Source organism: Octodon degus, unplaced genomic scaffold, assembly GCF_000260255.1.
Source record: "Octodon degus isolate 3935 unplaced genomic scaffold, OctDeg1.0 scaffold00305, whole genome shotgun sequence".
In the NCBI taxonomy this organism is placed as follows: Eukaryota; Metazoa; Chordata; class Mammalia; order Rodentia; family Octodontidae; genus Octodon; species Octodon degus.
The window spans coordinates 1408075-1423269 of NW_004524881.1; the positions used below are offsets into that span (position 1 = coordinate 1408075).

The following is a 15195-nucleotide window of genomic DNA, read 5'->3' on the forward strand; positions in this document are numbered from 1 at the left end:
TTATGGGTGTGAGTGCTGCTGGGATTATGAGTATGAGTGCTGCTGGGATTATGGGCATGAGTGCTGCTGGGATTATGGGTGTGAGTGCTGCTGGGTTCATAGGTGTGAGTGCTACACACAGCCTGCTGGCAGATAGACTGCATGCAACATAAAGGAGACAGACTTGCTCTCTGTTACCAGTACTCCTCCCTTTTGCTCTTTGCTGTTCTCCACTGCCATGAAGTGTTGCCACTCTGCCATGCAGCCAGATAAGTATGGACTGAAATCTCCACAAACAGTGAGCTAAATAAACCTTGCCTTCCTTAATTTTGAGTGTCAGGTATTTTTGTCTCAGCAGCAAGAGAAGAGAAACTGAGACATTTAGTAATAAAGAAAACACCCTAAACCTTCCGGATTTAACAATAATAATAACAAAATACATACACCACAAAAAGTCTCAGGAGCACTGGCAGAATGCTTGCCTATGTGAGGCCCTAGTTCAATCTCTACCACACAAAATAAAACAATAGGTCTCATTCAAAGTGTTAATAACTAGAATGGCTCCACACTTTTCAACAGTAGCTCTAGAGCATAGAAATCACTGGAAGAACATCATCAAAATTCCAAAGACATACAAATTCTAAAACAGAGATCAAATGTGCAAAAACTATTATTTGAGTTTAAAGATGGACATGTCAGACACACAAAGTCTTAGAAAATTTGCCTCAATTTCTTCAGAAACTTCTATAGATTTCCCAGACCCATCCCATCAGATGAGTCATTCATGAAAAGATGGAAATCCAAGAAATAAGGGATCTCTTCCTGGGGAGAAGCAGCACCACCAAGTGGTAAAAAGAGACTTGAGGCCATTCAGCAAGCCTAAAGAGCATATTACAGGGCTGGATGATGGAGGAGTCCAGAAGGTATGTAGCAGGAAAAAAAGAGAAGAGGAAACAAGAGATGATTTGATATATCTTGATGTATTAAGAAATTTCTAGGAGCTGGGGATATAGCTCAGTAGTACAGCACCTGCCTGGTGAGCACAAGGTCTTGAGTTCGAATTCTGATTTTAAAAAAACCCTAAGACATCTCTATTTCTGTCAAAGGAATTACTGTCAGGTGAATTACTGATTGATATAAAATTTAAACAAATAAGGCAAAATCATTAAACCACCTTAAGGACATACAGGTACTTCAGCAGAGAAAAATAGTGCTTTGATTCAGCTATGACTGATCTTTACTAGGAGGTGGAGAATGAGGAAATCTATACCCTGGAGAGGAGAGTGGTGGTTGTCACTAACCTAACAGCCAGTTCTAGTTTCCTTCTCCTTTGTCTCCCTACATTACAGACTAAAGAGGCTGATTAACCTTTTCCTAGCTTTTCTTGTCAGCGTGGATGATCAAGAAACTGTTCCAGTCAATGATTTAGGATAAAACAACTATTAAAGGCTTTGGAAAAGTTTTTACTTTCTTCATTAAATAGATTACTTTGGTTGTCTTCCTTCCTTTCCATCTTGAACAGGGATTTACACCTAGAACTGTAGCAGATATACTCCAGATAAGAATCTAATAACATTCTAAGAATAGTAGAAAAGAGTCTAAGTTATGACTTAGACAAATGACTGCACATGACAGCCCTACCTCTAGATTTATTTAATGATAACTTATCAGCCAAGTTTGTTTCAAAGCCAAAAGTGACAAAGAATTCCTAACTAATGCAAGGTATTTGAGAGCTAAATACCTGTTTTCATTTTTTAAGTCAAAAAATGTTGAATCTTGCTACTTAGAAATGTAACAGTAACTACTTGAGAAAAAGAGCTAAAACAGGTACCACCAAGAACTGCAAACTGGAGCCAGTGGGGCAAGGGACTGCTGTTTCTCATAGTAAACCCAATCACAGGGCTTTCAGTAGTAGCTCCACTGACATTTTGGGTCAGCTAATTCTTCGTTGTGGGAGGCTGTCCTATACTCCATTCTCACCCCCCAGAATGAAAAATATTTCTGACCACTGACAAATGACTGTGGGACAAAAATGCTTTTGGGAAAGAATATTGCCTTATAGTACTATTTCATTTTTTAATTTTTAGTAGCACAATAAATTTGTGAGCTTTTTTGCTTTTGTTTTTGTCTTTTTCAGACAGGGTTTCACTATGCAATTTAGGCTGGCCTTGAACTTATTTTGTAGCCCAAGATGGCCTCAAACTCACAGTCCTCCTGTTTCATCCTCCCAAGTGCTAGAATTACAGATATGAACTACCACATCTGGCCTAAATTCACTATTTTGATAAAAGTAAATTATAAATAGTTTGGAAGCAGCTAGACTGGAAACTGTCAGTCTAGTCTCCTCGCAAGCACCTCTCATTTCCCTTACCTGACCTCCACCTCTGCCTCAGAATCTCACTCCTTTCCACCAGACAGGACTGAGCAGAGCAGAAGTGAGATACTTACCACCTAGAAATGCACACTCGTAATGGCTGCAAGTCTTGTTTGTGCTGTGAAGGGTTAGGCTGTTGCCGGCCTCATCCTGCGACACTTGAAAAACTTCACTCAGGGGTATTAAAATGATTCTTTCATTTTCTTTACCAAAAAAATTTTCAACAGCAACTCCAAAGCATGTGTAGATAGTCAATGTAATGTGTTGGTCATTAGCTACTTCAGGTTTGGCATACGCCAATGTGAAATTGCCAAGCCTGGCTTGGTTTTGCCCTCCAAATGTAAATGAAATATCCTGGCTTGCTCTATATACCACATTTTTGTAACTGTCTTCACAAGGTCTTCTCAGCAGCTGCAGAGCTCTCGTAAGGTAAAAATGAAAAGCTTTGAACTGGAAGCCATAGATATAATCTTTCCGTGATTGGCCAGCCAATTGCACAGCTTCTGTGAACAGGTGGTAAAAGAGCGTTTGCTCCTGAGCTTCAGAAATATATGCCATTAGGGCTATTCCATGGTTATCCTTAAAGCTTGTAGGAAGAAATAGCTGAGTTTTCCGGGCTTCCCATTTGGCTTTTGCATTTTCCCACACAGTCTCCAAGAGCTGATGGCTAGCCTTCTCCTGCTTGAGCAGTTGGGGAACATATTTCATTTCCATTCTGTCAGTACATTTCAGGTATTCATCATCAAATACATTATCTGCCATGTCTAATATTTCAGCCTTCATCTGAAATGAAGGAAAAGGAAATTAATATTCTTGAAATAAGATGTTTATTTTTCTGGAATAAGATGTTTATTATCTACCATTTTCCTTAGTTTACTATTCCTGCTGAAGAATTTTTATGTATAAAGTCTACCACATTACTATTGATAACTTCTCTCATCTATGACATTTAGATGAAAGAGTAAATGTCAGTTAACGAGAGGTACAGGCAGAATATGCCTCTAATTCATTTATTTGAACACTATGGTACACAGAAAATTGAAGAACGGGGTGACCTGGTTTTGAAAAATATCCTTACCTAGGTTTCTTTAAACCCTCAAGACTGTTGGAAGAACCTGAAATAACCATGTGTTATACACTGTACACAAGAGAGAGATAATGACAAATGTTACCCTTTCTCTTTTAAGCATTTCCCATTCCTTATGCATATGGCATGGATAGGAATTATTGGTACTGTCAGCCCAAAGTATAAACAGGTGATCACGTGCTGGGAGCTGCTGAAGCTGAAACTGATCCTATGCAGGAGGGCAGAATGAGGCCTCATTGCCTAAAGCAGTCAAGCTACCTCAGTTTTGAGAAAAACATCCTGCCTGGACATTGAGGGCTATTAGTCACCAGGCAACCTTGTGTCTTCCAACACTGTAAAGGTATAAATAAAGGCTCACACTGCCCTTTGCCTTTTCTCCTGGGAACTACCAAGAGACTAACAGATCCCTACATTTGACGCCTGCAACAGGGACCCTACTAAAGAGATATTGATAGGTAGGAGAACGTTCCCCAAAATTTTGCTGGCAACAGGATGGGGAAATGGATGGATAGATCAGTATTTAGCACTGTAGGGGTCAGGGATATAGCTCAGTGGTGTAAGCACCTGCCTGGCAAACACAAGGTCCTGAGTTTGATCCCTGGTACCACCACCAAAAAAAAAAAAAAAAAAAAAAAAAAGCACTGGAGTGTTATATTGACAATTATCAGGTGAAAAAGTCATGGAAGTCTACTGACTATATATATGGGGGCAGGGAGGAAGAGAGAGAGAAACAGGTTTGAGAAAAGCCAACATGGAGAAAGTTAGATTGAGTTAAAAATGGGATAGAGAGCATATGAAGAACCACAGATGTCTATAGGCATTTATAAAAATGTCTGTTGTTTTCTTAGTTCCCATATTTGTGCTACTTTCTTAGACTACTGTAAAGTACTTAGTGTGGAGTACTTTTTTTTTTTTATGTGTTTGGTACAGGGTCTCACTATGCAGCTTGGACTCACAGTGATCCTCCTGTTTTCAGTTTCCTGAAGGCACATGGTGCTGGGGATCAAAACCCTGTCTCTTAGCTTGCCTAAGCAAACACTTGGTCTGCTGAGCTGCCTAAGCAGGCGCTCAGTCCACTGAGCTATTTGGAGTAGACCCTTTGGAGTACTGTTTTAATACCAAGTCCCAAAGGGGACAAGAAGGGTAGAAAAGGTACAGCAGATGGAGTTTAAATCCTCTAGTTTTGCTCAGTTAGATAAAAATAGGAGACTGTTATGGTTTGTGTATAGGCCTTACACAAAAGCCTCATGCAGTCATGGGGAGACTTCTAGAGTTTGTTATTATTGTGGGTGTGGATTCTGTATCTTCCCTGGGGCATATAATTTGCATTACAATGTAAGGAGGGGAGAGAGGCTAGCTGGTAGCTGCCTGAGCTGCTGCCACTCCCTTTGCTCTTGCTCTTTGTTGCTGCCATGAATGGCTGCTCTGTGCCACCATATGCCACTCTGTCTTAGAGCCAGCTGAGTATGGATTGAAATCTCCACTGACTGTGAGCTAAATAAACCTTTCCTTCCCTAATTTTGAGTGTCGGGTATTTGTCCTAGCAACAAGAGAAGATAGCTGAGACAAAGAGGTTTTTTTAAATTGTGAGCAGTTGGTTCCAAGTAATGTAGTAGTGCAGCTGGGGGGAAGGGCACAAACTGGTCTCAAGGAGGGACTTATGCTCATGTCCTAGATAGACCCAGCTGGAATTTTTCCAGCTGCCTACACATCTGTTTGCCTCATCCAGCCACAGAGGTTGGTGTGTACACCAACAATAGTTCTCTAAATCTGGTGCTAAGTAGGAGGGTCATGACTATGGCTTATTATGGTCTTGGTATTGGCTATGCAAATTGCTGGCAAACAAAATTTGTTAGGCTCAACAAATCGTGGAAGCAACCAAAATGCCCATCATGGCTTGAGAGATAGTTCAGTGGTCTAAGAACCTGTCTGGCAAGTGCAAGAACTCGAGTTGATTTCCAGTACTGCATGCTATGCTGGCCACTGAAACCAGGTGTGGTGGTGCACGCCTGTAATCCTAGCACTGGGGAGGCTGAGATAGGAGAATCACTATGAGTCCAAACGAGACCCTGTACCAAATAAATAAGCAAAATACCCATCATCTAAGGAATAGATAAAAAATAAGATATTTTAAAAAATCCTTTACTTGGGGCTGGCGAGATAGTTCCAAGGACTAAAGTGCCTGGTTAGGCTAACTTAGGCAAGCATAGGGACCTCGGTTTGATCTCAGGCACCACATGTTGCGCCAGCCCCGCCCCCAGGGCGGGCTGAGCCAGCCAGAGTCCAGGCATAGAGGTGCATGCCTATAATCCCAGTACTGGTGAGGCTGAAAAAGGGAGGATCACCATGAGTCCAAGCTGCGTAGTGAGACCCTGTAACAATCAAATACATTTTTTAAAAAAATCCTTTACTTATTCATTTATTTCCAGTTTTGGTGGCAGTCTCGCCATGCCTGGGGTTCCAGAGACTGAACCCGGGTTCTTGTGCTTGCAAGGCTGGCACTTAAACTGCTGAGCTATCTCCCCAGCCCAAGTTGTGATATTTCTATTCAATGAAGTATTAGTCAGCTATAAAGACAGACAAACTTTAAAAAAAGAAAGACAAACTCAAGGCCTTTATAGGTAAATGGAAGCAACTAGAGGCTATACTCATAAGTGAGATACATCAGGCTCACATGTGTAAATATCATCTTGTCTCTCTAGTCTAACAACCTGAAAGAAGAAATAAAATCTGAAAGGAATAATAGATACAGTAAAATAGAAAGAAACTGAACATAAGGAATAAACAATGAAGATGAAAGAAGGAAAAGAGAAAAGATAGGATGGAAGGAAAAAAACATGCAAGTATATATACGGGACAGCTGAGATGATTGCAGTACTAATTTCCATCAGTTTTTTGAAAGTAGCAGTTAATGTTTAAAATTTTCACTTTGAATAACTCCATATGCTAATATCTGTAATCTGAGCAGCTACATTGAAGACAGCAATGTGCAATACAAAAAAACATGATTGAATACTTTTGATCTTGTTCTTCTAAAAGTATACCATTTCTAATGTCTTATCAATTATTATTATACCCTCTTTAAAATAAATTGAAAAATAAAAAGGACAAGAAGATTGAAAGCAAGCATTAATGTTTAATTATTTGACCAATCTTGCATACCTGTATCTGGTAATCTGAGTGACGGATTTTTTTTTTAATTATTTATTTATTTATGTGTGTGTGTGTGTGTGTGTGTGTGTGTGGCCAGCTCAGCCCACCAGGGGGCGGGGCTGGCTGGCATGTGGTGCTGGGGGATTGAACCGCGGTCCCTCTGCTTTGCTAAGCTTGTTCTAAGTAGGTGCTTTAGACCACTGAGCCATCTCACCAGCCCTGAGTGACAGATTTGAAAATAAAAACATAATATAATAACCATTGTTAATTTTCTATTCTTGTTTTGAAATTCTGTATGATATGTATTGTATGTTGCTGTTTCTGTCTTTGTTTTGTTTTTACTCTTTAAAATCAAATTAAAGAAAATACATATGCAACTCAAAAAAAACATCATTTTGTGTACATATACAAGACATGTATAATTATGAATTTGATTCCATTTTAATTACATCAGGCAATGGAGAGATCCTATTTAATAAATTAGTACCCATTCCAGGTACTAATGGGAATTTTTTTTTTTTTTTTTTTTTTAAAGAAAATCTGTTAGGCTCAAGATAGTGCCAGTCTAGGCAAAAACGAAGCATTCAGCTGTCAGAGCCAGAGCGACAGCTGACACACACAGTGACTCAGTGCATGCAGATGGCCCTGTAGCCTTGGCCTCTGTGAAGCTTTGGGAGGGGAGAGGATGTGGGCCCAAGAAAACCCATTCCGGGCACTAAGAAAATGAAGCTGCTGCCAGCAGCTCTCCCAGCCCTGCAGCCATAAAGTAAAAGGCAGCAACGGGAGGCACAGCCTCAATACGAAGAGGTCTCTGTGTTTTGCTTGGTGTCATCAATTCTGACTATACAGGGAACTCGAAGTTATATTTCAATCTACTCAAAACACTTTAAAATCACTCCAGACTCTCGTATCACTCAATTGGTCATTCTTTCTTTGACAAAAAAAACTTAAAATAACTTTTTAAAAAAGAAATATTGGGTTAAAAATAAAAATTAATTAAAGGAAAACCATTTTAAAGGGCTTTTCAAATGCAAGTGTGCATGGCCTGCAGGTACAAAGGTTGGGTTGCCCACCTAGAGAACTGCAAGGGCCATTCCCCAGGAACAGAGTTTAGCAGAAAAGCAGGAAATAGACTGCTTCTCTCTTTCTCCATTACAACTGAAACTAAAAGAAAAGTTTTTGTATTTTCCCCTGAAGGTGGTTAAATTAAAAGACTTTCCATCCTAATGATAAACAGTTTGCTTTTTTAAAAAATCATTATTTCTTAAGATTTACAATAATGGGGATATTATTAATCTTTTAAAGATTAAATTATTAATCTTTTAAAGATTACTTAAAATTTCTTTTCATAGTATATTAAGTGTATTCATGATTCCAGTGTACATCTAAAATGTAAAACAAACATTACTTATTGAGATAAGACTTTCCCTCAGATTCAGATCTCTACTTTTAATAAAAAACTTGTGATGTATATCACATTTAAGGACAATTAATTAGATGAAAATTTCTAATGTATTTGAGATGACTAAATGTTATATCAAAATGAAAATTTAAGTATGCCACAGAATGATTGTCTTGCTATAATGTTGTATATATCCCAGCATGCCTAGTTTCATCCACACCTTTTTTTAAAAAATAAGGAAACTGAAATACAGACAGATTGAGACTTAATGGCAATTGAAACAGGCAGTCTGGTTCAGTCCTGTTCTCCTCACCAAAATGTTCTATTCTAAAGAATGAGAGTGCTCCCACTGATGAGACCACTGACATTTATGTATCACTTTTTAAAAGAATAATTTTGTATTCATAAAAGCCCTTATCAAAGGCCAACAATCATTAATACCATTTTACAAATGAGGTAACTGGACAGTATCTGAAATTGTCTTGATTATTAGCCACAGGGTATTCTGCTGGGAAAGTTACTGAGAACTCTGGACTCCTGGGTTTGTAGGTCAGTTTGGGAATCTGAGCTTCAGGAGATCAAATCACTGCTGTCTCATAGTCGAGAAATGCTCTTTCCTCTGCAGCACAGAATGTACCAGAGTTCAGCTTGGACACCAATGCTTGACTTATCTTCAAGACTCCAACATAAGATACCAAGCCCTGAAACCACCTCCCACATTCCTCACATCATATCAGAGTTGATCCAGTATGTTCTTGTCTTTTTCCAAGGTCTGTAGCTAGTCTCCACTTGTCCAATTTTAGACACCAAGAGTTTTTGGCCAGACACTCCACAACTGATTGTGTGTTCTGTACAGTGCATATTTTGAGCTGTGACAGAGTTCATAAATATCACCGCCATTCAGACAAGTTGAATGGATAATAAGAACTAGGTACAAACAAAAGGCTAGATGAATAACCTGACTATAATTTCTCCCTCTGACTTATCCACAGAAATGAAAACTTACACTAATAAAATTCAATTACCAAAAAATTATTACACATATGTGAAAATATGTTTTTAATTTCTCAATAAGAGAAATTTATTAAATAAATAACAGAAAAGTAGTAGCACAAATATTAGAATTATGTTGCAAAAGAAAATTGAAAGTACAAATTAAAATTACAGCAAAACACTATTTCACACTTCCTAGGATGGCTATGATGGAAAGCACAAAAGGAAAACAACATAAGGATGCAGAGAAAGTAGAAACCTATTACACTTCAGGAAGGACTGTCTTCTGGTGCAGCCACTGTGGAAAAACAATTGGCAGTACCTAGATAAGTTAAGCATAAGTTACTATCCAGCCCTGCAGTTCTACTCTAGGTATATACCAAAGAGAACTGAAACAGGCCCAGCGAGATAGCTCAGTGGTCTTAGGTGCCTGGCGGGGCTGAGCTGGTCACAAGAGAGAGATTGAGAGAGAAAGAGAGAGAGAGAGAGAGAGAGAGAGACAGACAGACAGACAGACAGACAGACACTACATTTTTCTTTTGATACAGGGCCTTGTTATGCAGCTCAGACTCATAGTGATCCTCCTGTCTCAGCCTCCCTAGTACTGGGATTATAGGCATGTACCACAATGCCTGGGATTCCAGGGCTGGCACAGCATGTGGTACTTGAGGTCAAACTCAGGACCTTGCACTTGCCAGGCAGGTGCTTATGTCACCAAACTATCTCCCCAGCCCTAAGCCTGTGAGTTTTTATGGTGTGTGAGTTACAGCATAATTTAAAAACCAAAAAGGTATAGGCAACAGCATATATAAAGATTCTCTAGACAACGGAGCAAAGTATTAAATGTTAGAACATGGAACCAGGCATGGTGGTACACACCTATATGGAGGTTAAGACAGCAGGATGGAAAGTTTGAGGCGAGCCTGGGTAACTTAGTGAGTTCCTCTCACAATTTTAATTATTTACAAAATTAAATTGCAAAAAGGGCTGAGGATATAGCTGAGTGCATCCTGGCTTCGATCCTTAGTACTGGGAAAAAAAAATCCAAACTTTTATTATTTAAGATATTTTAACAAAAACATTCAAAATTAGTGTAAAAATAAAGGGCTGGCCAGATAGCTCAGTGGACTAAAGTGCTTGCTTAGGCGATGCAGTTTCGGTCCCCTGAGTGCTGTGCCGGCTCTGTCCCTGGGGCATGCTGAGAGGTGATTGAGACTGGGCATGATGGTGTGCGCTTATAATCCCAGTGCTTGAGGAGGCTGAAAACGGGAAGATCACTATGCGTCTGATCTGTGTAGTAAGACCCTGTAGACCCTGAACTAAATACATAAAAAAAAGTTAGTGTAAAAATATTCAGTAGCAATGTAACAGCTAACAAGAAAAAAAAGTAAGACATCTGCTTTATATTTCACATAAAAGTATTACTGAATGTTTGTTGATTTAACTGAAAATAAAATCATAAAATTTCTACCAGGAAAAAACAGTGTGAGAAAATAATCACTGTATAATTTAATAAAAACCAATGCAGGGGCCGGGGAGATGGCTCAGTGGAATAAGCGCTTCCCTGGCAAGCGCAAGGGTCTGAGTTCAATCCCCGGCTCCAGAAAAAAAAAAAAAAAAAAAAAAAAAAACCAATGCGATATTATCTTATTTGGATAAGAATACATAGCATTTACTGACATGGAGAGACATACGAAACAGTATTAAAAACCAAAGTAAAAAATGGTATGTATATAGTATGAATCTATGTTTTGTGAATCATATATTCATAGAGATAAAAGCCAGGCTTAATATACCAGCACCTTAAGAATCTTTCCCTCTGAGTAAAGAGATTATAGATGAGTTTTATTACTGTCCTTAACTTTTCAACTTTCTATATTTAGCATGTGTTAAGTTTAAAAAAATAAAAAACCAAAAAAACCCCACAACACTATTTGTAATAAATTCATTTACCTATCCTACTTTCTCTTATGTCTGCGTAGATGCTCCAGGCAATGGTACAGCAAGAATTTCCATTCTAATCCCCTCACGCTTCCCATTTTCAACATTACCTGTAAGATGTTCGTTACAGTCACGACTAACAGGAGCATGATGACCACTTCAAAATATCCTGTCTTCATTTTTCTCTTCTAAAATTAAGATGAACAAATTATATTCAGTAGACTTAAAAGAGAAGTTTAGGGGAATAAGAGCAGGACAACTACATACATTCATTCTGGGTAAGAGTGGATGCTGACATGGTGAGAAAGTGATTACTGATAAATTCCTAATGACTGTAAGAGCCATTATGTTTTTATCAGTGGTCTAACACCTTCACTCTAAAGATGAAACAAAAAGAGAACTTCAGTGCTTTGCTCAAAATTAGATCTGTCCATTTTTATTTTCCTTCAGACATGTATCTCCTACTACTGTCACTAGCACACATAGTTTTCCCCGTCTCTCTTTCCTATCTATCCGAAGAAATAACACAATCAAATGAAAACACCACAGCCTCAAATAGTCCCCTAGATCCTAGTTGCTAAGAGTTCTCTAGGAACATGTACACATACATCTTGCATTATTCTACTTTCTTGCAAACTGAGTTCTGCCAATTTGGATGGAGGGAAGAAATTATGAGACTGGTAGCAGCACAAAGCAGATTACCAGAGATGGCTTCCTTCCTCCATATAGTCACAATCAGGAAAAGCCTAAAGGCAAATAAGGGGTTTCCATAATTTCTGAAAATGGGAGTGAAAATAAGAGGGACCTGGGTAGGCAGCATTTCTGACGAGATTATATAACTCCATCAGCTGAATGTCCAATATTAATCCCAGTACTAGTGATGCTGAAAGGATAAGCAGTAGGGTAACATAAAATCTAAAACTGTCCAGTTCAATTAAGGATTGCAAACCTGCCTCTGGTTTGTTCTACATATTAACAAAGTTGACATTATTAGAAATAAAGTGAAATTTTTATTTTACCTTACCAATCCCCAAATTCGGGATTCTGAAAATGGGAATGAACAGTATAGTGAAAGGGAAACACTCTTGTCTTTTATAAAATAGGATCTATGTTCCTACCTTTAGAACTAGTTTCTTTAAAATTATTAAAATATAGTACTAAAAAATATAGCACTAAAGTGTAATTTCTGTGTTAGACCTCTCTTTTCAAAAAAAGTGTTTGGGATATAACATTTAGTAGATACCTGTCAAAAGGCAGTTATGTGCCAAAAGAGCTCTGGTTCAGGGTTTTCCTGACAATTCTTCTTCACTTCTGTAGTATGAGGGCAAAGAATTTAAAATGGTTACCTGCCTTTTGTGCCTTTGATGGTAGTTTAAGTGATGCTAGATCTCAAATTGATTCCCCACTCTCAGTTGTGTTGACCGTGTCCTCAGGATGGGATGTTGTTGACAGTGAGAGCTGAGAAGGGAATGCTTTTCTTTTTATAAACATTCCCAGCAGTGGCTTGGCAAGGTCTATTATTGCACTTGTGTTCTGCTATTTATATCTGGTCTCCACACTATGCCTTGGAGTCATTGCTGTTAACACTTTAAATCTTCAAGAGGCCTATAAAGCCACATCAATTCCCTCTAGTCAGGTAGCATATTCAGTACTGAGCCCACAGTTCTGGAGTTCTCGCAGAAAGAAATTACTTCCCATTCCTAACCCTCTGCACTGAGATGTCAGATTCAAGCATGGATTTTACTCTGTGTGGATAATTCATATAACTAAGATAACTCACTTTGTTAATCACTGGTAATGGTAATAATGGCTGCCACCTTTCATCCAACTAGCTACCATCTTTCAGACACTGAGCTAGGTGCTAGGATACACAAACAAGCAAAACAAAACACTAATGTTGCAGAAAACCAACCAAACACGGGGAAACAGCATTAAAATTTAGGAGGTAGTGTATTATAAAGTGGGCTTCAGACTAGGGTTTCTTCAGAGTCAGAGCCCCGCTAAGCAAGTTTGGAGCTTTTCACTTTTGGAAAGTGAGGGGTGGTATAAAAGCAGATTTGGCGCATTATGATTGGAGGGTTGGGTGACATTTTGGGTTGCTAAGGTTACATTTCAGGTTATATCATAAGGCCATCAGTTATACTGAGCATGGGCTATACAGAGGAAGAAATGTCCTGTTACATTTTAAGTTACATTGCAAGGCTATCAGTTATACAGACAGCAGACAGGGGTTACACAAAGGAAGAAGCATTCTGTTATTGGGTCAGCTGGTCATAATAGCTTGGTCTTGGTAGGCATCCTGGGTATGATTTTATTTAAAATTTTTAATTTTTCACATTCACTAAAATATATTCACAATCTATAGACAACACATTTATGACTAAGAACCCTGGGAGCAAAATAACCCTTGAATACAAGCAAAGTCCAGTGAGAACATTACGGAAGGAAGGAGCTTGTAGTTCCTGCAACTATAGCTCTCATTTGAATATATTACAATGGTAAATATGATAGCAGCATATTGGTAAATATATTGGCAATGCTGAAGTACACTTAAAAATTTCACTGATTGTAGATTTAAAAACTGGGGCCAGGGAGATGGCTCAGTAGAATAAGCACTTCCCTGGCAAGTGCAAGGGCCTAAACTCAATCCCTGGTTCCACCAAAATAAACAAACAAATAAATAAATAAAAACTTTGATATATTCTGGGAAATTCATGCATACTTACATCAAAATATATGAACAGAATGTTTATAGTAGCACTCCTTAACAATAGCCACAAATAGGAAGCTATTCAAATGCCCATCAATAGAATATATGAAATACTCTGACACATGAATTTTTTATTTTATTTTTTGTGGTACTGGGAATTGAACTTAGGACCCTGCACTTGCCAGGCAGGTGCTTATTCTACTGAGCTATCTCCCTGGACCCCAAACATTTTATCTTATTTATTTTTTTATTTTTTGTGGTACCAAGGATAGAACTCAGGACCTTGCATTTGCCAGGCAGGCACTTATGCTACTGAGCTATATCCCTGGAGCTTGAAATTTTATATACTATTGAAAACGAATAAAATCTAACAATGTGGCTAAATCTCACATTTTTTTTAAGGTAATTGGTACAGGGTCTCACTATGCAGCTCAAAATTGTAGTGATCTTTCTTGTTTTCAGCTTCTCTAGCACTGGGGTTACCCAGATGCGCCACCATGCCTGGTCTCAGTGGCCAGCTCAGTGTGTCCAGGGCCAGGGCCAGTGCAGCATGTGGTCCCAGGGATCAAACCCCAGTTGCTACACTTGCCTAAGCAGGTGCTTAGTCCACTGAGCTATCTTGCTGGCCCATTCTCACAAACTTTTGAACAAGTGACATAAACATGTACTACACAACTTATGTAGAGTATAAAAATGAGGCAAAACACATTTAAGTCATTAAAAATCAATAGTGGTAACCCAAGGTGGTAGATAGTAAATGGAAGGGGTGAAGGGATGCATCTGAGAGGCTAGCTATGTTTTGTTTCTTTGTTCTGATGCTGATTATACTTTTGAATTGTTTAGTTTGTGACAATTCACTGAGTTAAATATTTATGTATAATTGTCTTCATATATATACATATTATTTCAACATTAAAATTATCTTGAAGTATAGCCAGTGTTACAAAATGCATTGTGGAGACTGGGGAAACAGATTGGTGGTCTAAGCGCCTGCCTGGCAAGCACAAGGACCTGGGTTTGATTCCCAGTACTGCATGCAGTGCTGACCCCAGAACTCCAGGAGTGGTGGCACACACCCATAATCCCAGTGCTGGGGAGGCTGAGACAGGAGGATCATTCACTATGCATCCATAGCAAGACCCTGCACCAAATAAATAAACATTAAAAAAAAGATTGTTAAAAAACAAAATGCATCATGGAAATTTTGCCCAGTTCTTTCTGCATTGCCACTATGAATTCTGACTTCTAAGCTCAGTGGACGTTCCACAAGCCACTGGTGGAGAAGAGAAGTGGCCATCCCTGTCACATCATGCTGTTTCAATGAAGCTGAGTCCAATGCTGAGCCAGTCACAAGTACTGAAGTAGATAGCAAACAGGAAGGAAGGTTATTGCCTCAAGGTTTACAGCATTCTGGAAATATGTGCACTTGTTCTTGCTTTTTTTTTTTTTTTTTTGTGTGGAACTGGGGATTGAACTCAGGCCCATGCGCTTGCCAGAGAAGCGCTTATTCTACTGAGCCACTCCCCAGCCCCTAACTGTCCAACATTAAGTGAGAT

At 38.8% G+C, this 15195-nt stretch overlaps 1 protein-coding gene across 8 annotated transcripts in view; it reads right to left on the reverse strand.

The window, feature by feature from the left end:
- Nucleotides 1-12407, reverse strand: part of Art3 (ADP-ribosyltransferase 3) — a 73715-nt gene extending 61308 nt beyond the window's left edge. For 4 of the 8 annotated variants that reach the window (XM_023707684.1, XM_023707683.1, XM_023707681.1 and 1 more), the window contains exons 1-3: nt 11538-11632; nt 11040-11117; nt 2428-3136 (exon numbers count right to left, since the gene is read on the reverse strand). In XM_023707684.1, coding sequence (XP_023563452.1) covers nt 2428-3136; nt 11040-11117; nt 11538-11546 — 796 coding nt within the window. In that variant the 5' untranslated portion in view covers nt 11547-11632. Of the gene's footprint in view, nt 1-2427; nt 3137-11039; nt 11118-11537; nt 11634-12275 lie in introns of those variants that run through there. The other 4 variants (XM_023707680.1, XM_023707677.1, XM_023707678.1 and 1 more) reach the window with 3 other exon arrangements.
- Between the last annotated feature and the right edge of the window lie 2788 nt (nt 12408-15195).